The sequence below is a fragment of the Homarus americanus genome, unplaced genomic scaffold (assembly GCF_018991925.1).
Source record: "Homarus americanus isolate GMGI-L3 unplaced genomic scaffold, GMGI_Hamer_2.0 scaffold18703, whole genome shotgun sequence".
Taxonomy (NCBI): domain Eukaryota; kingdom Metazoa; phylum Arthropoda; class Malacostraca; order Decapoda; family Nephropidae; genus Homarus; species Homarus americanus.
Genome location: NW_024749779.1, coordinates 7,209,914 through 7,236,485, shown reverse-complemented (window position 1 = coordinate 7,236,485; position 26,572 = coordinate 7,209,914). Strand labels below are relative to the sequence as shown.

Genomic DNA, 26,572 nt, shown 5'->3' with positions numbered 1-26,572 from the left:
TATTCATGCTTGAGATACGTACAAACGGTGAGTTATAAGTAATGACTTCATTATATTTAAAGAACCCGAAAAGTGGAAATGGAATAACGTATCATTATATTCCCAGAAAATAGTATTGTAAGGAAGAAACAATTATGAATCTCGCGACAATGCTTATTTAATGGTTTAACTCCACGTGTTCCCCTGCTAAGTAGTCAGTGTACAAATAGAAGGTCGGGTCAACTTGTGTCAACAGTGAGTGACGTCAGTTGTATAGCATCTATGCATAGTAGCTAAAACAACTATCTGTGCAGTGGGTCGATAAGCTTCGAAATTTTACGTGTGACAAGTGACAGCCTCATCTACCCAAATTTATCGTCCATTTTCTCATTATTGTTTCCCTAAAGTATGCTCAATAGTTGTTTTAGCTACGATACAAGTCACTGACGCAACAACAGACAAGTACTGACGAAAGTCGAGGAAGGATAAGAGAAGAAGGTTAATAGTTCTCCCGCGGTATATTTCATCAAACTATATTTTGTTTATATCAATATACGAATCAATAAAATAAATGTTTGAAGACTTAACAAGAGTTTATAATTAAGTAGACCAAATATGAGTATTTCGATAAAATCATTTAGTTTTCCGACTCACCAGAACAGACATTAGTATAAGAAATATTGGAAATATTTTCTTGTCCTAGAAGTTCGCGTGTTTGGTAATGGACTGAGTGGCTCTTCAACAGAATCTCCTTGTCGTGCTGCATTCCAATCTTTTGTATACTTTTTGTCAATCACACTTGTATAAAATACAACTCTCAAATTTGAATTTTTACAACAATAGAAGTATGTTTACATTTTCTCTCCCTGCATTATCGAAGAGCCACTGAGGAGTCAAATTTCTGTGTATCTGTTGCACCTCCTGGTAAACAGGATATGATCGTCCCATCAGATAATACTACACGTTATCACTGGGTGAGGTCTAGGTCCTGGGGGGTCACAGAATGGTCTAAATCCTGGATGTCAGGGTTTGGTCTAGACTCTAGATCCTTGTGTGTCAGGGTGTGGCCAAGACCCTATGTGTCAGAGTGTGATTTTGGTCCTGGTGTCTGTGTTGTCTAAATCTGTGGTTGTGAACCTTTTTGCCACCACGGTCCCCTTGTGTCCAGTAAAATATTTCAGGACCCTCTTGGCCTAGATAAGATATATGACCTCCCCAACAGAATTTATACAATGATAAGAAAAGTGTTTTCAAAATTTTGTTTATTAAACGAAAAATAGTTTGCAGTTTTTTACTGCTGCACTACTTGATACCTAATTGTATTACAAAACATATTAAAATAAAAGATCTTTTTATAATGAATGTGGATTTTTCAGAGTTGACTAAATATAAGCTCTCATCTGCTGCTGCTGCCTCGCATTAACCATGTCAATGTGCAGGTGATCCGTGATAATCAGACACGCATATCATTTTCAATGTTTAACTATAACCTGTATTTAGTTTTGATTGCTGCAATAGCTGAAGAACTAACCTCGCCCAATCGGTGGTGATGAATGGTATTAACACCTTCATTGCTGCTTTATGACTTACCTGAACTCATCACCACAATGAGCTCAGAATGTTTTCAGTGGCATTTTATTGAAACGACTCTGGGAGTGCCATCAGATAAGTCAATGAGCTCTTCCAAGAGTTTGGATAGAGGTGAATGGAAGCTCTGTATTAATGTTCTTCGTATGATTTGTGTAATCCATTGGTAAGAAGTAGCTTGCTCCTTTGTTATTTCAGGAAAATAACTTGTTGAAATTTACCAACATTCCTCATAGGTGTACTGTTGCCTGACGTTTGATGACGCTGAAATTCGTTTCTTTCTTGAATAATGAATCAACTCGTTCGTGCTGGGTCATGCTATTTATGTTTGTACCTCTTCATCTCTTTCTTGAGCTTGTTCATTACATTGAATATGTTTGGAAGATAGCTGAGTGTTTTCTTGTCCTGAGCAACGAATTTTACTTCCCAGGACCTGCTTGTTTTTTGACTCCCACTTTCCCCGACCTCCTTACAGAGTGCAATGAACAATCTGGAATTTGTGGCCTTTGCATTAAGAAGCTCACCTGTAGCGGATTATAGAGTGAGCAAATGGTGCCAACAATACAACATAAGAACATAAGACTGGAGGAAAGTGCAGCGGGCCTATTGGCCTATATAATACTAGGCAGTCCCGTTTACATCCAACCCCTATCGCTCACATATCCATCCAACCTATGTTTGAAGCTATCCAGCGTATTCGAGTTAATGATAATGTTTGGTAACTTGTTCCACTCGCTCACTCCTCTATTTCTAACCAATGTTTATCTATTTCGCGCCCAAATCTAAATTTGTCTAATTTAAAATCATTGGTACGAGCTCTCTCCAGGTTAGATAGTTTGAGTACGTTTGTAATGTCATCTTTGTTTAGCCCTGACTTTCATTTATACACCTCGATCATATGGCCCCTCACTGTACGTCTCTCGAGGCAAATTATGATGCTTTAACCCAGGGGTCACCAAACTACGGCCCGCGACGTCAGTTCATCAGGCCCGCTGACGGTACTTGAATTTGCTTGATAAAACGTATGGAACACGAGACGTTGTGATACAATTTAAATTTAAATATTATGTTTAGAATACTAGGAGATCTTCACGCGTGCGGAGACCTCCTGACTGCTATGTGCCTTAAATTTTTTATTTTCAATTTTAAATTATTGTATCTAGATTTTCTTGTTTATTGTAATGTTTGCTTATTTCGCGCCATCCCAAGTCCTTCCCCGGCTCGTGGTAGCTCCGCCTAAGCTCTGACGTTACCATGGTTTCCATGGCAACACACAAACACGCATCTTTCCCGCCCCCAGATGCGTCCGGCTGTCAACACAGGTCCGACGCTCCAGAAATATTTACTTCTTTTTGCCTGTCATCCATTTTATAGGTATGTAACAAGGATTTCTTTGTTTGACAGTGATAGGTAAGTGAACTACAAGTGTGATTAGAGGTCATAAAGTAACAAACATAGAACAACAATGCCATAGAAGCCTCGTGTTATTACGAAAATATTATCCCCAGCTCCTCACACCTGCTCATCAGCTGACTAGCGCAGGACATTTAAATTTTATTTACAAGCCACAATACCTATATTTTTGTCTGCTAATGCAATTTACAAGTGTGTTTCTCCAAATAAGTGTGTACATTGCAGTAGGTAAGTGAACTACAAGTGTGAATAGAGGCAATAAAGTAGCAAACATAGCATAACAATGCCATAGAAGCCTCGTGTTATTACGAAAATATTATCCCCAGCTCAGAAAAATTCCCCGGTCAAGGTGTTAATCGAGCTGGTCTCTAGGCTGTTTATTTAGGCCCGCCCTATTTATATATTTTGTAAACCTTATTATGTGATACATTCTATTACCAAAGGTACCTATAAACTTTATATGTACCTTTGGTGAGCCGTAGCTTCACCAGTGACCCCTGAATCCTCTGCTTTTCTTGTGTTTCAATAGGATTTTAATTATGTTTCTAATTCAATGTCTTTTTCATTTTCAGATCCCGTTTTCTTCACCCTTCATTATGTCTACTAAGAAAAGAAAAGTGGACGCCGAGTGTCGCGTTTACAATGAAGAATGGGGAGTAAAGTACTTCTTTGTGGAAACAAAGGACCAGAAAACTACTTGCGTAATATACAGCGAAAGTGTTGCCGTTTTGAAAGAGTACAATCTTCGGCGTCACTATGAAACAAAACATCTATCAACATATTCAAAGTTTTCTGGAAAGTTACGCTCTGAGAAATATGAGTCCATGAAACGTGGTTTAGAAACTCAAAGAAATCTCTTCACGAGAAAGTTTGCTGAAAATGAATCTGTCACTCGTACACGTTACAAAATAGTGCATAAGATGGCAGAACGAGGAAAACCGTTTACTGATGGCAACTTCATCAAAGAGTGTATGATGGAAGCAGCAAATGACTTGTGTCCTGAGAAAGCCGATTTGTTTGGAAGTATCAGCCTTTCGGCAAGTTCAGTTGTGCGGAGAACAGAAGAACTTGGAGAGAACATAGTGCTACAGATACGCGAGAAAGCTAAGAACTTGTTGTGGTATTCTCTGGTGCTGGATGAGTCTACTGATCTCTCGAGTACGTCACAACTTCTCGTGTTCATTCGTGGTGTCAATTTGGACTTTCAGATAACGGAAGAGTTGGCATCCGTTTGCAGCATGCATGGAACAACAACTGGAAAAGACATTTTCATGGAAGTGAAAAAAACTTTGCAAGACTATAACCTTCAGTGGAATCAGCTTCGAGGTGTTGCAGTTGATGGAGGAAAAAACATGGCTGGAGTGAGGAAGGGTCTGGTGGGGCAGATCAGGACTCAGTTGGAAGATTTGCAAATTCCGGGCTCTCTGTGCATACACTACATCATACATCAGCAAGCACTCTGTGGGAAAGACTTAGATATTTCTTGTGTACTGAAACCAGTCGTTTCTGCTGTGAACTTCATTCGGGGACATGCACTCAATCACCGTCAGTTCCAGGCTTTTCTTGAAGAAATTGATTCTGATTTCTGTGACTTGCCTTATCACACAGCAGTGAGGTGGCTCAGCTGCGGTAAAGTCCACAGCTGTCAGATCCTACCTGGCTGTCAAAGTTGTCATTTTTGGTCGACATCACATCCCACATGAATGAACTGAACTTGAAACTTCAGGGAAAGGATTACCTCGTCTGTGATCTCTACAGAATCATCAAAGGATTTCGGAGAAAGCTGTCATTGTTTGAAGCACAACTGGAAGGAGAAAACTTCTCTCATTTTCACTGTTTCAAAGAGGTTTGCGCTACAATCGCTGAAGATGTCAACCTCGATTTTCCGAAAAATATTATTCGTGACTTGAAGAAGCATTTTTTGAAGAGATTTTCAGATCTTGACAGAATTGAGAGTGACATTCTTCAGTTCCAGAATCCGTTTGATTGTAACCTTGATGATGTGCCAGTTGAACTACAGTTGGAGCTCATTGATTTGCAAGCAAATGACTTGTTGAAAGAGAAGCACAGAGAAGAAAAACTTGTTGAATTTTACCGCTGCTTACCTGATGTTGAGTTTCCGAAACTGAAGAAATTTGCCGCTGGTATGGCATCACTGTTTGGAACAACTTATGTCTGTGAGCAAACATTTTCAAAAATGAAGTATGTGAAGTCAACACATCGAACGAGATTGACTGATGAGCATTTGAAAGCAATTCTCTTGATTGGATGCAGCAGTTCCAAACCAAACATTGATGATATCTTGAAAGCCAAACGTCAGTTTCACAAATCCCACTAACCTTTTTTGCTGCTTAGTTTGTGAGATTCGGATATGTGCACACTATGTCTGATGCAACTATCTTTTTGCTAACGTCGCCTTCTTTGATAACTTTTTAGTAAATAAATATGTTGGTTGTCTTTGTTTTTTGTGCATTGCACGCCACTCACCCATGATTAACATGGAATGCTAACTTAGTTTTTCGTCTTTTTTCCCAGAGCTTTCGTTCTGGCTTGCAAGTATTGAACAGAATGATTATGCGGCCCGCGCTCGTCATTCTTTCAGTTATCCGGCCCACTGTGAAAAAAGTTTGGTGACCCCTGCTTTAACCTGTCTCTGTACTCGAGGTTCCTAATACCTGGGATTAGTGAGGGATCGGATCTCAGATTTGTGACCCCTACATATGCGGTTGTGTAATTTGACATCCGCAAATTTGTATTGTTATTCTGAATTCTAGTCTAGTTTCGTTTACATTCTTGAATTATGTATAATTGGGAATTGTCCAAGTGGGATGTATCACTAATGGTTTCAGAAGAAAGTGTAGATTCTTCTCTTATTATTAAGAGCCAAATATCTAATGGTTTTTTGAGCAAGTAAATACATTACAGGTAAAGTGCTCATTGCTATTATTTCTGTTTGATATAAATTGTTCTCAGATGAAAATGACGGCGAGGTGGGTGAGGTTGTGTGTTGTCGCGGTGTCACTGTTGATGTACGCCGCCTCAGTGACTGTGGTGCCGTCCATCACCTCTTATAAGGTAACCCACTCATCTTTTTCTCTAAATGTAATATGCTTTATAGCCTTATTTTGAACACCATTAACCAAGTTCTAGTTCAGGGGTTCTCAACCAGGGGGGAATTCCCCCCAGGGGGGGGAATTCAGGTTTTCAGGGGGTGGGGGGGGAAACTGATTCGGGAGCAAGAGATATGTTCGATGAGAAATCAATCACAGAATTTTGGCCCTTGATGTGCGATTCCTACCCAAAAGTGGCAGAAAGAGCTATCCGTGCATTGCTTCCGTTTGTGTCGACATATCTTTGTGAGTCAGACTTTTAAACTCTGTTGCAAATTAAAACGAAGCAACGTAGTAGATTAGAGGTAGAAAATGACCTGCGTTGTGCCCTTTCAAGCACTCCTCCGCGTATCCCAGAATTGGCGAAGAAAAAACAATCACAGGTTTCTCATTGACTGTAATCTTCATCTGAATAAAATTAATTATAAATTTACAATATCCTGGTATTCTATTGAACTTTTTGTTTATTGCATTATGCTTCAGTTTGGTCTTTTAAGTAATTCATTATAAAAAAAAAAAAACAATTTTACTTTTATTCAAGTTTTATAAATCCATCAACATTTTCAATTGGCATTTAATTTGTAAAACTCCACTATAAAAATAATCCATGTAAATTTGTAAATGTATATGTACTAATATGGAAAAAATAAAGGATTTTCAGTATTATATGCATATTATTTGGAATGCACTTTTTGAGGCAGACAATCTTGGAAAGGAGGGGGGGAATGACATTCTGACATGGTGAAAGGGGTGCATGGGGCAAACAAGGTTGAGAACCACTGCTCTAGTTAGATGATGAGTCAACATTGGGTCAGTATGCATACATTAGGCAGGTTGTGAAAAATTCTTCTAGAAGCATCTCTCAATCTGTGAATCACTTGTGACTGCCGTTTAGGAAGTTGACAGATATAGTAATTTACATGTAGAAGAAACATTACGATCTGGACTCCTACTGCAAGTGAGACACTCCCACCCTGGCTCTCCCCACAGGTTGTACCGAAGTTTCCTAATGAGCTCACTAGGTACTGTCTCCTCGAAGAAGTGATACTGGGGGCGGCCAGCACCTACCTCTGTGCCATGGAATGCCTCCACCACCCAGAGTGCCTCCTTTACTGCCTCAGAGGTCAGTGCTGCCTCGTATACTCACTGTTTAATCTCCTCCAAATTATGATACTATAGGTAACGTTTGTTTGGTTTATATTGTTACTTGGATTTTCTTATATTTAAAAATAAAATATAATTACATTGCAATGAGATTTCACGTCGCTCAACTATGGTGAAACAAAATGCGACATCAAATATTAATTTTGTGCTAATTATATTTGCAATATAGAAAGAAGACAAATTAAATGGAAAACAAGACTAATAGGAAACAAGCGAAATAAACTATATTGACCCTATTTGTACCGTTCTAGTTAAGGACGGTCAAGTCGAAGGGAATGATTGAAACCCGCCTTTTGACGCACTCACTTTTTATTGATATGATCAAAAACCTGTAGAGTATAGGGCGATCATTAGTATTACATGTTGATCCATCTGAAACATATTTTGTTAGTCTCACAATATTTTATCTTAAGTACAAAAGATCATTAAACATTATGACATAATACAAAGTACATAACTCTATTAATCGTATTGCTTCAGATAAAGCAGAAAATGAGTAGAAATAATTAGTCCACAATTTTTCAGTACTGAGGGGTACGTCATCACGTGGCTGTACTTACAAGTGAGGGTCGATGTAAATCAGTATGGTGTTCCAAGACACAACAGTACTGTGTAAATTGTCTTAGCACAGAACTCATGGACAGGAGAGGGTGGAGATGTTCTCAGTATGGCTGTAAAGCTTGGTCTGAGCGATAGGGAATGCCAGGCAGTCACCACCACCTGCAAAACTGTCTATTCAGCAGAAACCAGGACCGCTTGGCTCTAAGCATCCCTTCAGCTTGCTCCACTCCCCTTTCCTACATCTTTAATACTCTCTTAACTAAATTATTTCTAACAATTTATTAACACTGTCCACGCAGTACCCCGGGGTGGGTAACACTCGGAAACGGCTGTTCTATGGTTGCGACGTTTACAAACATCTGGTGAAGTAACCGGTCATGCAGCCACATGGGAGTCACAACACCTCTATAGTCTACAAGGGAGGTCAGGGAATGCGTGGTCGTAGGCTGAGAGGGAATGCGTGTCGTATATGAGAGATTTGTGTGCTGGGTAAGTGAGTCATAGATATACATTATTGTTGCTGCCAACTCAGTATGATTATATGCTAATATATATATGCCATACTATATTTATATATATATATATATATATATATATAATATATATATATATATATATATATATATATATATATATATATATAAATATATATATATATATATATATATATATATATATATATATATATATATATATATATATATATATGCAAGTAAATCACTGTAGGTGCGCGTGATCTAGGTATATGCTGATAACCACAAGGAAAGAAGAAAACACGAATTTCCCAAGCGCTTTCGTGTAATTCACATCTTCAGGGGTGAGTACAGACTAGAGAGAGTAATACAAATCAAGGTGTATATATACAGAGGAGGGTGAGACCAGGTCCACAATGGTCAGGTATTAGGTACGATACGATACGAAGTCTTTAGTTAAGAGGTGAAAGACGATTATTAGGAGTTGAAGGAAAAGTGGTGAAACTGAAATACAGTAGGAGTAGAAAGAATCTGGGCTCAACCAGATCGCTTCATCTTTCTTATTGGTGTTTTGTCTTTGTTCTGCTCCCTTGGGTCGTCAGACCTTTGTATTAATATTGGTTTATTTATATAATGCTGCTTATTATTATTATTTGTTATTGTTGGAGTTAGTGAGCCCGCCCAGGTCCTTGTGTAACTGGGAGGGTAGTCACTTTTTTTTGAGGTGTTAGTTAAGTGTTAGTTGTGTTAGTCTAAAGGTACACTGTATGGAGAGGCCTGCCAGGTTCTTAGTGGAGCTGGTTGGTCACTCTCATCTTTATTCCTCTAGTAATGTTTTATGTAGAAATGTGTATGTTGAGGCAGGAGGTGGTTCAATTACTTCTTCCTGGCTGATATAGCTGGGAGGGTAATCACATTATTATTATTAATATTATTAATATTTTTTTATTTTTTTATTTATTTTTTATTTAATTTTTTTTTGAGTTAGTGAGCCCGCCCAGGTCCTTGTGTAGCTGGGAGGGTAGTCACATTTTTATTTATTTATTTTTTTTTTTTTACTAAGATGTTAGTTCAATGTTAAATGTTAAATGTTAAATGTTAAATATTAGTTATGTTAGTCTAAAGGTACGCTGTATGGAGAGGCCTGCCAGGTTCTTGTGGAGCTGGTAGGTCACTCTCATCTTTTATTCTCTCTATTAATGTTTTATATGTATATTGGGGCAGGAGATGGTTCAATTACTTTCTTCCTGGCTGATTTAAACCAACTGTGTTCTTGGAATTCTTCGTTGTCTATATTATTTATCCAGTTTTGATATGTTTCTGTGTTAAGTTCAGTCACTTTTTTCCAAATATTTACAGCTTTGTTGTGTATATCTACATTGATTGCTAAGAGGTTTGCTCTCTTGTGTAGCTGTTCATTATTGATGTGGTCTGTATATTTTATGTTATATATAAATCTGAGGGCTATATTTTGTACTGTTTGTAACCTTTTAATGCACGTTTTACTAAGGGTGTTCAATGGGATGGGTGGGTAGTCCATAATTGATTTAACAAGGGCAATATAAATCTTTCTTTTGTTATTAATGCTAAGGTTCTTAAAGCGTTTTATTTTTGATAATCTTATTCTTGCCTGTCGTTCTTTATCTTTTAAGTATGTTATATATCCTCTTTTTGTTAGTTTTAATCCAAGCATCCTACCTTCAGTGTTCTTATGTCAATGTGGCATTTAAAAACTCATGCACTGTTAAACAAATGTTAATCAAGAACTCCCCCAACAACACAATTGGTTGCATTTATAAAGTTCCTTGCAAGGAATGTAATATGTTTTACTTAGGCCAGAAAGGTAAAGATCTTGCAACTAGAATCAAACAACACAAATACAGTGTTAGGACAGGCCAGGAATCCAATGCTCTGTTTGTTCATTTGAGGGATAACAAGCATTGCATTGACTGGGATAATGCCTCCTCAATATTACCATGTAATTCAATTGATAGTAGGAACATCATAGAATCTAGTCTTATTAAACATACCGAAGCATTCAACATGAATTTGAGTAACGTCATGTACAAGCTGGACAATTTTGTAATTAAGAAGATTTGTGATCAGGTGAGAAGGCCGGGTCACTTGACCATCTGACCATCTGACCTGTGGTTATCAGCATATATATATATATATATATATATATATATATATATATATATATATATATATATATATATATATATATATATATATATATATATATATATATATATATACAAGTAAATCACTGTAGGTGCGCGTGATCTAGGTATATGCTGATAACCACAAGGAAAGAAGAAAACACGAAGTTCCCAAGCGCTTTCGTGTAATTCACATCTTCAGGGGTGAGTACAGACTAGAGAGAGTAATACAAATCAAGGTGTATATATACAGAGGAGGGTGAGACCAGGTCCACAATGGTCAGGTATTAGGTAATGACCCTACTAATCCTTAAATAGCACACAACGGTTGGTGGTCAGGTCAGATGGTCAAGTGACCCGGCCTTCTCACCTGATCACAAATCTTCTTAATTACAAAATTGTCCAGCTTGTACATGCCGTTACTCAAATTCATGTTGAATGCTTCGGTATGGTTAATAAGACTAGATTCTATGATGTTCCTACTATCAATTGAATTACATGGTAATATTGAGGAGGCATTATCCCAGTCAATGCAATGCTTGTTATCCCTCAAATTTGTATTACTCTCTCTAGTCTGTACTCACCCCTGAAGATGTGAATTACACGAAAGCGCTTGGGAACTTCGTGTTTTCTTCTTTCCTTGTGGTTATCAGCATATATATATATATATGCAAGTAAATCACTGTAGGTGCGCGTGATCCAGGAAAATGCTGATACACAAGGAAAAAAGCAAACACGAAGTTCCCAAGCGCTTTCGTGTAATTCACATCTTCAGGGGTGATTACAGACTAAGGAGAAATACATAACAAGGCATATATATATACAGTAGGGTTTGACCGTTGCCCTCCAAAAATAAAAAAATGGTCCTACAATGCTGTTCAAAGTTTTAGCGTTGTGTTTTTATCTAGGAAACACCCTGTAAATTTTCTTGGAGATCGGTGCATGTTTGAGCTAGCACCGTCGGCTTTACAAACTAACAAGGAATATTATTATCTAATGAACAAATTCAGTGGAATATCTTTTATTAGACTTATAAGATATACTAACACCAAGCAAATGATCGATCATATCAATCTTAATACCCCTAAAACAATATTATAGATTAGTACGAAATACAATAATCCCAATAATTGCATTTCTAGGTTCAAGAACCATTTCTCTCAACTGGCGTACAATGAAAAAAAAAAAATACTACTACCCCGCAATGCCTGGAGTGTTTGAGGAGCGCCAGCAGGTGATGGCTGACTTCTTCCGTGAAGCTCTAGCCCTACCATTTACACGTGGCGACTACAAGGAGCTGGTAGAGCTTTGTCTGCTGCTTGTAATTAAAGGATCTGAGCCAGTGAACTTCACGATGGTCTACAGTACCCCGGCGCACTTCACAAAGCAAGGTGGATGGCTAAACTTCTCTATATCCTCAAGATTGTTCTTTTGTCAGGCCAGATCAAAGAGCAGTTTCCCAAAGCCGACGTTGTGTAAAAGTCAAATCAGCAAGTTAGAACGGTTTGCTGTTTTCACAGTCGCTATTTATGTCCCATGGTGGATTGTTTGCCCCGTTCCAGCAAGTGCGCCACTGAATGACTTGAATTTGGTCGAAACCATGGCTGAATTTGCCTCATATGACGCCACAATAGTTGACAAAGCACGTGTCGCACTCGGTAGACACACTTGGTACCTAACTTAGGAGTTGGCCCCACTGCCTTTGTTCTCGTCCCAAGTACAAGAAAGGACAAAAGAGGAAATGAGGAAGGCCCTTCTTTGCCATGAAGGCACTGAAGAGTGGGTCTCAATCATGGGGGCTATGGAAAGCCATATCTTCCCCCTGTCCCAAAAAGTGGCACTGCCCTGGTGGACCTAATTGGGCCTGACTCAAGCCGGTTCTTCACCATTTTAGGCATGCCCTATCAGTTTCTCCACAGTCCAGCCAATGAATGGGCGGATCATGACGACTACCTGAACATGAAACGGGTTGTGGACAAGCTTCAGGTCGTCAATGAGGCTGCAGAGCGTGGTGTAAGACTTTGTCATGATTTTTTAATGTTGCCAGGGATGAGGAGCGTCTTCAAGAAGTCCTTCAAGTAGTTGAAATTGACAGACTCCGCGTTCCTAATCAGATCATATGTTTCGGAACAGAAATCATTGTTTCTTGCTCTAGAGAATTAATACCTTGTGAATAAATGATAAAACCCCTTAATGTACCATGAGAGAATAAGAATGATTAACTTTTTTGTGTTAGTGATAACACCTTTTAATTAAGACAGGCAAATGATTTATGTTAATATCCCTTATGATGGTTGTGTAATCTCATATATAGGCGCGTATGCCGTATAAGCAAAATCGATATTTTTCAAATTGCTGGTGCTCACTCAAATATGCATGAATCTTCACAAAATTGCATGTGGATATTTTTTATGTCAATATGCAACACCAAAATTTTGAACAGCTTTGTAGGACAAAGTTGGGGGCAACTGTCACACCCTAATATACAGTACAGTTGAGGAGGGTGAGATCAAGTCCCTAGGGGACAGTAAGTGTCCACAATGGTCCGGTCACTAGGCAGTGACCCTACTAATCTTCATAAGCACAGCAGCAGTCCGTAGTCAGGTCAGAGGGTAAGATGACCCTCGAGATGTTCGGGGTACTTAGTTCTAACTACATGAGCGAACACAAACACATGTAGAGTTTTGTAGGTTCTATTCAACGGAAATATACAAGGGTACGCTTACAAGCACAGGTAGTCCCTACACTCCTATGTGGGTCAACTGACCTCTCTCTGACCTCTCAGGCGACATGTGATAAGTGGTACATTAGCAGCTTCCAGATGTCGCCAGGCACATTATCTAAGCTTGTGGTGACATGAAACGGGGGCATTGCCACACGCTACTGACTAGAGAAGTAATCCGTATAAGTAAGATATATGCATGGTATACATACAACACACATAATACACATACAGACCCAACCTTCTCACCTGGTTACAAATCTTCTTAATTACGAAATTATCCAGTTTGTACATACCATTACTCAAATTCATGTTGACGGATTCGGTATGTTTAATGAGACTGGATTCTATAATGATCCTACTGTCAATTGAATTACATGGTAATATTGAGGAGGCATTATCCCAGTCAATGCTATGCTTATTATCCCTGAAATGAACAAACAGGGCATTGGATTCCTGGCCTGTCCTAACACTATAATTATGTTGTTTAAGTCTAGTTACAAGATCTTTACCTGTCTGGCCTAAGTAAAACATATTACATTCCTTGCAAGGAACCTTATAAATAAGAACATAAGAAAATAAGAAGTCTGCAATAGGCCGGTTGGCCTGTGCATGGCAGCTCCTGTCGAGAGTTACTACCACTCTCTATCATCCATGAATCTATCTAGCCTCCTTTTGAAACTTTCCTATTTGTGAACCAGTTTCTTCCTATCTCCCTCCTAAGCTACCTGTATTGTTGGGGGAGTTCTTGATTAACATTTGTTTAACAGTGCATGAGTTTTTAAATGCCACATTGACGTTCCAGGATTTTAGTTGTAAAGGAATTTGACAGAAATTTTTGTGAAATGGTAATACTAAGAGATTTTTATAGTCATGGGTGGGCTTCGGATCGGTTCTATAGAAAGATTTCTTATTAATGTTTAGGCATTTGTCTATAAAAGATCTAGGGTACTAAAGGTTCAAGCCAATATTATAAATAAATTTATATTCCTCATCAATGAATTCCGGGCTGCAAATTCTCAAAGCACGTAAAAACATTGATGAAAATACTGACTGTTTGACTCTATTATGGTGGGCAGAATAATAATGAATAATGAAATCAAAACTGAGCGGATTATAGAAACAATTTGGATCGAATTAGTCGATGGTAGGGAAAAATTAATCACATGAGTAATATATAGACCTCCTAATCTTGATAGAGATAACGAGCGACATATTTGGGACAAAATGCGCAGGGCTTCTATACATAGTAAAGTCTGTATAGTAGGCGACGATAACATTAGCTAAATAGTTTGGATTGACCATACGGGTAACTCAGAATCAGAGGATTTTCCTGAAAAGATCCAGGACTGTTTCCTAAGTCCATATAACCGAACCCAGCCTGGGTAATAATATACTCGATTTGCTTCTGTCGAACAGAGAAAACCTCATTAGTAATGTCGAGGTAGGGAACGAACTTAGAAACAGCGATCACAAGGAAATTACTTTCCAATTAGAATTTCAGGACAGCCGAAAGGAAAATTCCACTGACTTCCCAGATTTCAGAAGGACAAACTTTTATAGTTTGAAGAGGCAGCTGAGAGAGGGGTTAACACGATTGGGGGTGAACTACATGACCTCACATGAGTGACCTTACACAATGTACCCACAGAGGGCGACCTCACCCTATCCGGAGACCTGAAGGTTGAGATTGACCTGATATGGAGATCTGAGGTTGCCGAGTTCCACGACAATTTAAATAATGAGTTACTTAATGCACAAAGGCAGAACTTACCATATAAAAACTCAGATAAAAAACAATGACCCTAAATGGATAAATAATTATTTATCCATTTAGGGTCGTTGTTTTTTTATCTGAGTTATAATTATTATAATTATTTAAAGAACATTATTGGACAAAGGAAGGCTATAGGTAGGAGAATTAATCGCGGTGAAGTTTACCTTTAAGATTCCTATAGAGGTATTGGCCGGTAGGGTGAAGACCGAGATAAGAAAAGCCAAGTGGAATAATGAGCTGAAGATAGCAAGGGAGGCGAAATCAAATCCCAAGGGATTCTTTGAAATGTATCAAACTAAAACACGAGAAAAGATTGGACCAATACAGTCAGATACCGGCGAGGTAACTGATAACGACTGAGAAATGAGCAATAATCTGAATAAATATTTTTCAACAGTTTTCACCACCGAAAATTTAAATATGATACCAGAGGCTCCGACTCTATACAGAGATAGTGAAGAAAATAAATTAAGCGAGATAATAGTGACTAGTAACGATGTTAGTAAGCAAATAGACAAACTAAAGCCTAATAAGTCACCAGGTCCCAATGAGATAATATCCAGTGTATTAAAGGAATGTAAGAATGTAACAAAGTTATTTAACATGTGCTTAAAAACAGGCGTAGTACCAGAATCCAGGAGGATAGCGAATGTAATACCGTTGTTCAAGAAGGGAGATAGATCAATATCCTCTAACTACCATCCAATCAGTCTAACATCAATTGTAGGCAAATTACTGGAAGCAATCATTTCAAACTCTTTTAGAAATCACCTAGAGAAGCACAAGTTGTTCAATGATTCCCAATATTGCTTCACAAGCATGTCTAACTAATCTATTAACATTCTTTTCATCAGTTCATTCTATTCAAACCAGGCAAATTCCTACATTTAAAATATTTTGAGTCTCCCTTATCGCAATAAATTTGTCCCGTTAGTTCAGTCTCTTAAATTATTAAATATTAATGCTGTTTTTAAGTATCACTCAACTATTATTAATATATTAATACAGAATAGCCCAACCTTGACTGTAAATGGAAGTGTTTACTACATTCCTTATAGCAATTGTAATGGAAATTATGTAGGACAGACTGGGAAAGTATTGCAACTCAGAATTAAACAGCACATGTACAATAATAAAACAGCATCTGAAAGCAGTGCATTGTTCGCTCATATAAGGAACAATAATAATCCCATAGATTGGGAAAACAGCTCAGAAGTACATAAATCATTATATGAAACAGTGTAGGGAACAGATTAGCGGACCCCTCGTAAATTTGTTTACAAAATCATTAGACACGGGAGTTGTGCCAGACTTGTGGAAACAGGCAAATGTAGTACCCATATTCAAAAAGGGAGACAGAGCATCAGCGTCAAATTACCGGCCGAAAAGTTTGACGCCAGTAGTGGGGAAATTTCTTGAATCAATTACAGCAAACAGCATCTGATCGCATTTAGAGAAAAGCAAATTAATCTACGACTCTCAACATGGGTTTACAAAGGGAAAATCTTGTCGAACAAATCTGCTAACGTTTTTTAGGAAAGTCTTCGAGGTAGTAGATAACGACGAAAATTACGATGTTATTTACTTAGACTTTAACAGAGCACTTGACAGAGTACCGCATCAGAGGCTTCTGAGAAAAGTTAAGGCTCATGGTATCAAGGGGAAAGATTTAAATTGGATAAAATCATGGCTTACCAATAAAAAGCAGAGGATCAGCGTAGATGGTGTTAAATCTGAGTGGTGCTGTGTGACCAGTGGTTTTCCCCATGGGTCAGTACTAGGCCCACTCTTGTTCATAATCTACATAAACGATCTAGAATTCTAGATACTGGGATCAGCAGTGACATAAGCAATTTTGCGGATGATAAAAAAACAGGACGGCTGATAAATTCAGGGCAGGATGCAAATGCACTACAGGAGGATTTAAATAAACTGCAGGAGTGGTCAGAAAAATGGCAAATGAAATTCAACACCAGCAAGTGCAGCGTACTTAATATTGAAAGAACAAATACTGTCAATGTATACAGACTTAACAACATGAACCTAGAGAAGTCGACTTGTGAAAGAGACTTAGGGGTACTTGTAAGCCCGGACCTATGGCTTAGAAAACAGTGCGTTAATGTTCGAAATAAGGCAAACAGTGTATCAGGTTTTATATCTAGAAGAGTGAGTAATAAGAGTGCAGAGGTCTTCTTGCAACTATATCTTGCACTAGTCAGGCCGCACCTTGATTATGCTGTTCAGTTCTGGTGCCCTTATTATGGAATGGATATCAATTCGCTGGAGTCGGTGCAGCAAAGAATGACGAAAATGATTCCATGACTTAGAAACCTTCCATATCAAGATATTTTAAAGAAATTAAACTTAAGAACATAAGAACATAAGAATGGAGGAAACTGCAGCAAGCCTATTGGCCCATATTGGGCAGTCCCGTTTACACCCAATCTCTATTGCTCATATAAGCATCCAACCTATATTTAAAGCTATTCAGCGTATTCGAGTTAATGATGATATTTGGTAACTTGTTCCATTCATCCACTACTCTATACTCAAGGTTCCTAATCCCGGGATTAGTTATGTCATTCTCCTTTGAATTTTTTCCAAGGATTCCATATCCATTCTGTAATACGGTGACCAGAACTGAACTGCTTAATCCAGGTGTGGTCGCACAAGCGCTAGATACAGTTTTACGATGACCTCGCTAGTCTTGTAACTAACACTCCTTTGTATGAACCCAAGTACTTTATTAGCCAGGTTACGAGCAAAAACACATTGTTTACTTGGCTTAAGGTTCCTACTTATCATTACCCCTAAATCTCTCTCACAGTCGGATTTCTCTATGGCATCGTTATTCATCTGGTATCTGGTTTCCCTGTTTACATCTCCTATAGTGAATACTTTACATTTGTCCACGTTGAAATTCATCTGCCATTTTTCAGACCATTCGAAAAATTTGTTTAGACCTTCCTGTAGTTTTGCGGAGTCCTCGTCAGATTTAATAACACATCCTATTTTAGTGTCATCAGCAAATTTACTTATGTTGCTGTTTATGCCGATATCTATGTCGTTTATGTATATAATAAATAATAATGGTCCAAGTACAGAGCCCTGGGGAACTCCACTAGTGACGTTGCTCCAATGGGACTTAGTGCCGTTAATGCTCACTCCTTGTTTTATGTCCTGTAACCACGCCCTAATCCCTTTAAGGATAGTATCTTTGATGCCATGTGCTTTTACCTTTCTAATTAGTCTTTCGTGGGGGACTCTGTCGAAGGCTTTGCTAAAGTCGAGATATGCCACATCATAATTGTGCCCTTCGCCCACCTATTCGAAAACTGATGAGAAGAATGTTAATAGATTAGTTAGACATGAACGCCCGCTTGTGAAGCCATGTTGGGAATCATTGATCAACTTGTGCTTCTCCAGGTGGTTTCAAATGGAGTTTGAAATGATTGATTCAAGTAATTTGCCTACTATTGATGTTACACTGATTGGGCGGTAGTTAGAGGATAGTGATCTATCCCCCTTCTTGAAAATTTGTATTACATTAGATATCCTCTAGGATTCTGGTACTACACCTGTATTTAAGGACATGTTAAACAACTTTGCTAAGGGCATACTAAGCTCTTCCTTACATTCCTTTAATATTCTGGCAAATATCTCATCGGGACCAGGTGACTTATTAAGCTATAGTTTGTCTATTTGCTTACTAACATCGCTACTAGTCACTACTATCTCGCTTAATTTTTTTTCTTCACTATCTCTGAATAGAGTCGGTGCCTCGGGTATCATGTTTACATTTTTGGTGATGAAAACTCTTGAAAAATATTTATTCAAATTATTGCTCATTTCTCCATCGTTGTCAGTGAGCACGCCAGTAGCTGTCCGTATTGGTCCAATCTTTTCTCGTGTTTTAGTTTGTTACATTTGGTAGAATCCTTTGGGGTTTGTCTTCGCCTCCCTTGCTATCCTTACCTCATTATTCCTCTCGGCTTTCCTTATCTTGTTTTTAACCCTACTCGCCAATACCTGAAATAATCCTGGAGGTAAACTTTGCCATGATTTCTCCTTCAACCTATAGCCTTCCTTTGGCCAATGATGTTCTTTAAATAATTATTTATCCATTTAGGGTCATTGTTGTCTGATTTGAGTTTTTTGTATAGTATGTTCTGCCTTTGTGCATTAAGTAACTCGTTATTTTAATTTTCGTGAAACTCGGCTATCTCAGATCTCGTTATCAGGTCGGTGTCATAAGAACATAAGAATGGAGGAAACTGCAGCAGGCCTATTGGCCCATACTGGGCAGTCCCGTTTACACCCAATCCCTATTGGTCGTATAAGCATCCAACCTATGTTTGAAGCAATTCAGCGTATTTTTGTTAATGATGATATTTGGTAACTTGTTCCATTCATCCACTACTCTGTTTCCAAACCAGTGTTTACCTATTTCACGCCTAAATCTAAATTTGTCTAATTTAAAACCATTGTTACGAGTTCGCTCCTGGTTGGATAGTTTGAGTACCTTAGTAATGTCCACTTTGTTTAGCCCTGCCTTCCACTTATACACCTCTATCAAGTCGCCCTTCGCTCTACGTCTCTCAAGGGAATGCAAATTAAGATGCTTTAACCTGTCTCTATACTCAAGGTTCCTAATGCCCGGGATTAGTCTTGTCATTCTCCTCTGAATTCTTTCCAAGGATTCTATATCCATTCTGTAATACGGTAAGCAGAACTGAACTGCGTAATCCAGGTGTGGTCTCACAAGAGCAAGATACAGTTTTAGGATGACCTAGCTATTCTTGTAACTAACACTCCTTTGTATGAACCCAAGTACTTTATTAGCCTTGTTACGAGCAAAAACACATTGTTTACTTGGCTTAAGGTTCCTACTTATCATTACTCCTAAATCTCTCTCGCAGTCGGATTTCTCTATGGCATCGTTGTTCATCTGGAATCTGGTTTCCCTGTTTACATCTCCTATACTGAGTACTTTACAATTGTCGACGTTGAATTTCATCTGCCATTTTTCAGACCATTCGAAAAATTTGTTTAGATCTTCCTGTAGTTTTGCCGAGTCCTCGTCAGATTTGGTAACACGTTCTATTTTAGTGTCATCAGCAAATTTACTTATGTTGCTGTCTATGCCGATATCTATGTCGTTTATGTATATAATAAATAATAATGGTCCAAGTACTGAGCCTTGGGGAACTCCACTTGTGACGTTGCTCCAATGGGACTTAGTGCCGTTAATGCTCACTCACTGTTTCCTGTCCTGTAACCACGCCCTAATCCATTTAAGGATTTCACCTTTGATGCCATGAGCTTTTACCTTTCTAATTAGTCTTTCGTGGGGGACTCAGTCGAAGGCTTTGCTAAAGTCGAGATATACCACATCATAATTGTGCCCCTCGTCCACCGATTCGAAAACTGATGAAAAGAATGTTAATAGATTAGTTAGGCAAGAACGTCCGCTTGTGCTTCTCCAGGTGATTTCGAATAGAGTTTGAAATAATTGCTTCCAGTAAATTGCCTACTATTGATGTTAGACTGATTGGGCGGTAGTTAGAGGATAGTGATCTATCCCCCTTCTTGAAAATCGGTATTACATTCGCTATCCTCCAGGATAATACACCTGTTTTTAAGGACATGTTAAACAACTTTGCTAAGGGCATATTAAACTCTTCCTTACATTCCTTTAATACTCTGGCAAATATCTCATCGGGACCAGGTGACTTATTAGGCTTTAGTTTGTCTATTTGCTTACTAACATCGTTACTAGTCACTACTATCTCACTTAATTTGTTTTCTTCACTATCTCTGAATAGAGTCGGTGCCTCGGGTATCATGTTTAAATTTTCGGTGGTGAAAACTGTTGAAAAATATTTATTCAAATTATTGCTCATTTCTCCGTCGTAATCAGTGAGCTCGCCGGAGTCTGACCGTATTGGTCCAATCTTTTCTCGTGTTTTAGTTTGATACATTTGGTAGAAACCTTTGGGGTTTGTCTTCGCCTCCCTTGCTATCCTTACTTCATTATTCCTCTTTGCTTTCCTTATCTCTGTTTTAACCCTGCTCGCAAATACCCTATAATAGTCCCAGAGGTGAATTTCGCCACGATTTATCCTTCTACCTATAGCCTTCCTTTGGCCAATGATGTTTTTTAAATAATTATTTATCCATTAAGGGTCAATGTTGTCTGATCTGAGTTTTTTGAATGGTATGTTCTGCCTTTGTGCATTAAGTAACTCAGTATTTAAATTGTCGTGGAACTCGGCAATCTCAGATCTCGTTATCAGGTCGGTGTTATCTGTCAGGTTCACGGCCAAACGCGACACCCCCTCTCTCAGCTGCCTCTTTAAACTGTCAAAGTTTGCCCTTCTGAAATCTGGTACTTTAGTGAAATTTTCCTTACGTCTGCCCTGAAAATCTAACTGGAATCGAATTTCTTTGTGATCACTGTTTGGAAATTCGTTCCCTACCTTGACATTGCTAATGAGGTTTTCTCTGTTCGACAGAAGTAAATCGAGTATATTATTACCCCATGTGGGTTCGGTTATATGTTGACTTAGGAAACAGTCCTGGATCGTCTCGAGAAAATCCTCTGATTCTGAGTTACCCGTAAGGTCAGTCCAATCTATTTGGCGAAGGTTAAAGTCGCCTACTATACAGACTTTGTTGTGTATGGAAGCCCTGCGCATTTCATCCCAGATAAGTCGCTCATTGACACTATCAAGATTGGGGGGTCTATATATTACTCCTGTGATTAATTTTTCCCGACCGTCGCTTAATTCTATCCAAATTGTTTCTGTATTCCTTTCAGTTTTAATTTCCTTATTTATTTCACACTTCAGATTATCCCTAACATAGATTACTACTCTGCCTCCTTTCCTGTTCTGCCTATCGGTATGGAACAGTTTGTAACCCGCAATTTGGTATTCGACTGGTAACTCATGTGTGTCTAGGTTGATCCATGTTTCAGTGAATGCAATTATATTGATTTTTTCGGTACATACCAAGGCCCTAATATCATCCATTTTGTTTCTCATACTTCTACTGTTCGCGTAGTATACATTTAAGTTAGTCGTGTTCTGAGTCCTCCCCTTACCGCGTTTAGTTTTAAACTCCCTGTCTAATTTAGCTTTGTCATCATTCCTAACACTATTTCCCTGTAGTCTTTCACTTTGTTTACCCGCTCCCACTGCAGTCTCCTCCACCCCAGTGCTCATATTTTCTCTTAGCAGTTTAAAGACTTCGATATCTTTTGAACTGCCCCCTCTAGAACCCCAGCCAGGATTGCTACTCCATCCCTAGACAGGTGCACCCCATCACTAGCATAAAGGTCCCTTCTGCCATAGAAGTTGTCCCAGTTATCAATGAATGGGACTGATATTGACTTGCAATATCTGTCAAGACGGTCGTTGACACCAACTGCCCTTGAGAACCATTCACTGCCAACTCTCCTTCTAGGCAGGACACCACATATGATAGGGATCCCTCCCTTAGTCCTAATACGATCTATAACTGCCTTGAACTTATCAAGAAGCTCCTCACTCCTAAACCGGCCAATATCATTGCCTCCTGCACTGAGGCAGATAATGGGTTTGTTCCCATTACCAGACAAGATATTGTCCATCCTGTCAACTATATCCCCCACCCCAGCTCCTGGCAAATACACCCTCATCCTATTTTTGTTTTTACCACAAAAGGCCCTGTCCATGTACCTTACCTGTGAGTCACCAACAATTAAAGTTTTTATACCTTCCTTGTCATCCCTGTCCCTGACTGTACTAACGTCCAATTCGTCTATCAAGGGACTGAACGGGTTGGTACACTTAGCTGTTGTTGTCGTTGTCGTTGTATCCTTGGTGTACTTCTTCACCACCAGCTTCATCTTCCCTCTACTCACAACTTTCCACTCGCTTGAGTTTTCGACAGACACTGGCTTTACTTATCCAGCCTCTCCTTTTAACTTCGCCAGCTCTTTCCTTAATTTCAGGGTCTCCAACGTGGCCCTCTCAATTTCTAACTTGGCCCTCGCCAATTCTTCATTGGACCACTCCAGTTTGGTCAACAAACTCTCATACCCAAGACCACACATAGCACTGGCCATATCTGATAATTATCCCTCCGGAGCTAACCCTGCAGTGACCTTTCCCCTATTGAGGTCAGAACTCTGTCAGGTTCACGCCCAAGCGCGACACCCCTTCTCTCAGCTGCCTCTTTAAACTGTCAAATTTGCCATTCTGAAATCTGGTACTTTAGTGGAATTTTCCTTACCTCTGCCCTGAAAATCTAACTGGAATCTAATTTTTTTTTATCGCTGTTTGCAAGTTCGTTCCCTACCTCGACATTGCTAATGAGGTTTCTCTGTTCGACAGAACTAAATCGAGTATATTACTTCCCCGGGTGGGTTCGGTTATATGTTGACTTAGGAAACAGTCCTGGATCGTTTCGGGAAAATCCACTGATTCTCAGTTACCCGTAAGGTCAGTCCAATCTATTTGGCCAAGGTTAAAATCGCCTACTATACAGACTTTGTTGTGTATGGAAGCCCTGCGCATTTCATCCCAGATAAGTCGTTCATTAACTCTATCAAGATTGGGAGGTCTATATATTACTCCTATGATTAATTTTTCCCTATAGTCGATTGATTCTATCCAAATTGTTTCTGTATTCCGCTCAGTTTTTATTTCCTTATTTCTTCCACACTTCAGATTATCCCTGACATAGATTGCTACACTGCCTCCTTTCCTGGACGGCCTATCGGTATGGAACAATTTGTAATCCGCAATTTGGTATTCGACCGGTAACTCACGTGAGTCTAGGTTGATCCATGTTTCAGTGAATGCTATTATGTCGATTTTTTCGGTACATACTAAGGCCCTAATATCATCCATTTTGTTTCTCATACTTCTACTGTTAGCGTAGTAGACATTTAAGCTAGTCATCTTTTGAGTCCTCCCTTTACCGCGTTTAGGTTTAAACTCCCTGTCTGCTTTAGTTTTGTCGTCATTCTGAACACTATTTCCCTGTAATCTTTTACTTTGTTTACCCGCTCCCACTGCAGTGTCCTCCACCCCCGTGCCCTCATGTTTCCCTAGCAGTTTAAAGTCCTCGATATCTTTTGAACTGCACCCTCTAGAAACCTAGCCAGGGTTGCCACCCCCTTCGGAGACAGGTGCACCCCATCCCTAGCATAAAGGTCCCTTCTGCCGTAGAAGTTGTCCCAGTTGTCAATGAATAGGACTGATATTGACTTGCAATATCCGTCAAGACGGCCGTTGACACCAACTGCCCTTGACAACCATTCATTGCTTACTCTCCTTCTAGGCAGGACAACACATATAATAGGGATCCCTCCCTCCCTCCCTAGAAAGACGAAGAGTGCGGGGAGATATGATAGAAGTATTTAAGTGAGTGAAAGGAATCAATAAAGGGGATATAGATAAAGTTCTTCTAATATCCGAGCAGGATAGGCCTCGTAGCAACGGATTTAAGTTGGATAAGTTTAGGTTTTGGAAGGAGATAGGAAGGAACTGGTTCACAAATAGGGTAGCGGACGAGTGGAACAAGCTTAACAACTTTGTAGTAAGTGCTGGAACGCTGGAAAGTTTTAAAAGGAGACAAGATAGATTCATGAATGATAGAGAGTGGTAGTAACTCTCGACATGAGCTGCCATGCACAGGCCAACCGGCCTATTGCAGACTCCTTATTTTCTTATGTTCTTATGTCACAGAAAAACTTTTTGTTGAAGAAAGTTTGATTAGAGAATTTAATTCTATAAACTTTGGCGATTGTCAGTACACAACTGATAATACGTTACACAAATCTATTCGTCAGTGGCCTAAGGTTAAAAATGCCTTGAAAGCATTCGAGTTAGATATAGGACAGATGATTAGTAGGTCCCATATTTTTGACCTGACTTAACATGACTAGTTATGTCGCCCTTTCTTTTAAGCTTTTTTGTTTGTGTGGTGGTATTGGTGTGCGGATTAGTGGATGTCATGTTTATGACCTGACCTCATGTTTAGTGAGGTCACCCTGTGTACTTAAACCTCTCTCTGTCCTTTTAATTCAGTTGCCTCTGAAAATGTCTTGAATAAAGACGAAAGCGATGTTGCTCCAACGTTTCCCTTTTTCCTGTGTGATTTTATCAATATATATATATATATATATATATATATATATATATATATATATATATATATATATATATATATATATATATATATATATATATATATATATATATATATATATATATATATATATATATATATATATATATATATATATATATATATATATGCTGATAACTACAGGAAAGAAGAAACACGAAGTTCTAAGCGCTGTGAAATTCACATCAGGGTGACAGACAAAGGAAAGTATATATATATATATATATATATATATATATATATATATATATATATATATATATATATATATATATATAATAGGGTGAGTACAGACTAGTCTGTACTCACCCCTGAAGATGTGAATTACACGAAAGCGCTTGGGAACTTCGTGTTTTTCTTTCCTTGTGGTTATCAGCATATACCTAGATAACGCGCACCTACAGTGATTTATTTACTTATATATATATATATATATATATATATATATATATATATATATATATATATATATATATATATATATATATATATATATATATATATATATATATATATATATATATATATATATATATATATATATATATATATATATACATAGGATGGTGAGATAAAGTCCACAATGGTCAGGTATTAGGTAATGACCTTACTAATCTTCAAAAAACACCGCAGCAGTCGGTAGTCAGGTCCGAGGGTAAGCTGACCCAACCTTCTCACCTTGTTACAAATCTTCTTAATTACGAAATTATCCAGTTTGTATATACCACTACTCAAATTCATGTTGACGGATTCGGTATGTTTAATGAGACTAGATTCTATAATGTTCCTACTGTCAATTGAATTACATGGTAATATTATCCCACTCTGCAAAATTCGTCAACAAAGGCTCTGACCAAGCGATCTTTGCATTGGAAAATGATGGAAATTATGATGAGGTGACACAGTTTCAGCAAGGCCGTTATATATGCAGCAATGAAGCCCTTTGGAGAATTTTTAATTTTCCCATACACGAACGATGTCCAACAGAAGTTCATCTGGCTGTTCACCTGGAAAATGGACAAAGAGTATACTTCACAGAAGAGTCCCTCCAAAATCAAATGGCAAATCCTGCTGATGCGATCCTCACTGCATTCTTCAAGCCTTCACAGGAAGATGAGTTTGCTCAAATACTCCTGTATGTTGACGTACCCAAGTCCTACATATGGCAGTCTTCAATGAAAATTTTCCAGAGAAAGAGCTCAAGGATCCGATGTTGAAGGATATCCAGGGATAAAGTTAGGCAATGCTTTGGGACGTGTCTACACGGTTCACCCCAATAATTTTGAATGATATTGTTTGTGACTACTTTTGCACCACATCCGTGGTGCAACATCATATGCAGCTGCCTTGATAAACGTTCTGAATTCTCTCCCCGAATTCCCTCATCTTGTCGTTCTCGTTCCTCCTGTGTGCAGCATCGAGAGCAAAGTTTCGGTGATATGCAG

At 38.6% G+C, this 26,572-nt stretch overlaps 1 protein-coding gene across 1 annotated transcript in view; it reads left to right on the top strand.

The window, feature by feature from the left end:
- LOC121853845 (general transcription factor II-I repeat domain-containing protein 2-like) overlaps window positions 1–26,572 on the top strand; it is a 38,399-nt gene that overhangs the window by 8,811 nt on the left and 3,016 nt on the right. Inside the window, exons 2-3 of the mRNA XM_042348221.1 lie at window positions 3,552–4,594; window positions 4,738–5,181. Coding sequence (XP_042204155.1) covers window positions 3,552–4,594; window positions 4,738–5,181 — 1,487 coding nt within the window. The remainder of the gene's footprint in view (window positions 1–3,551; window positions 4,595–4,737; window positions 5,182–26,572) is intronic.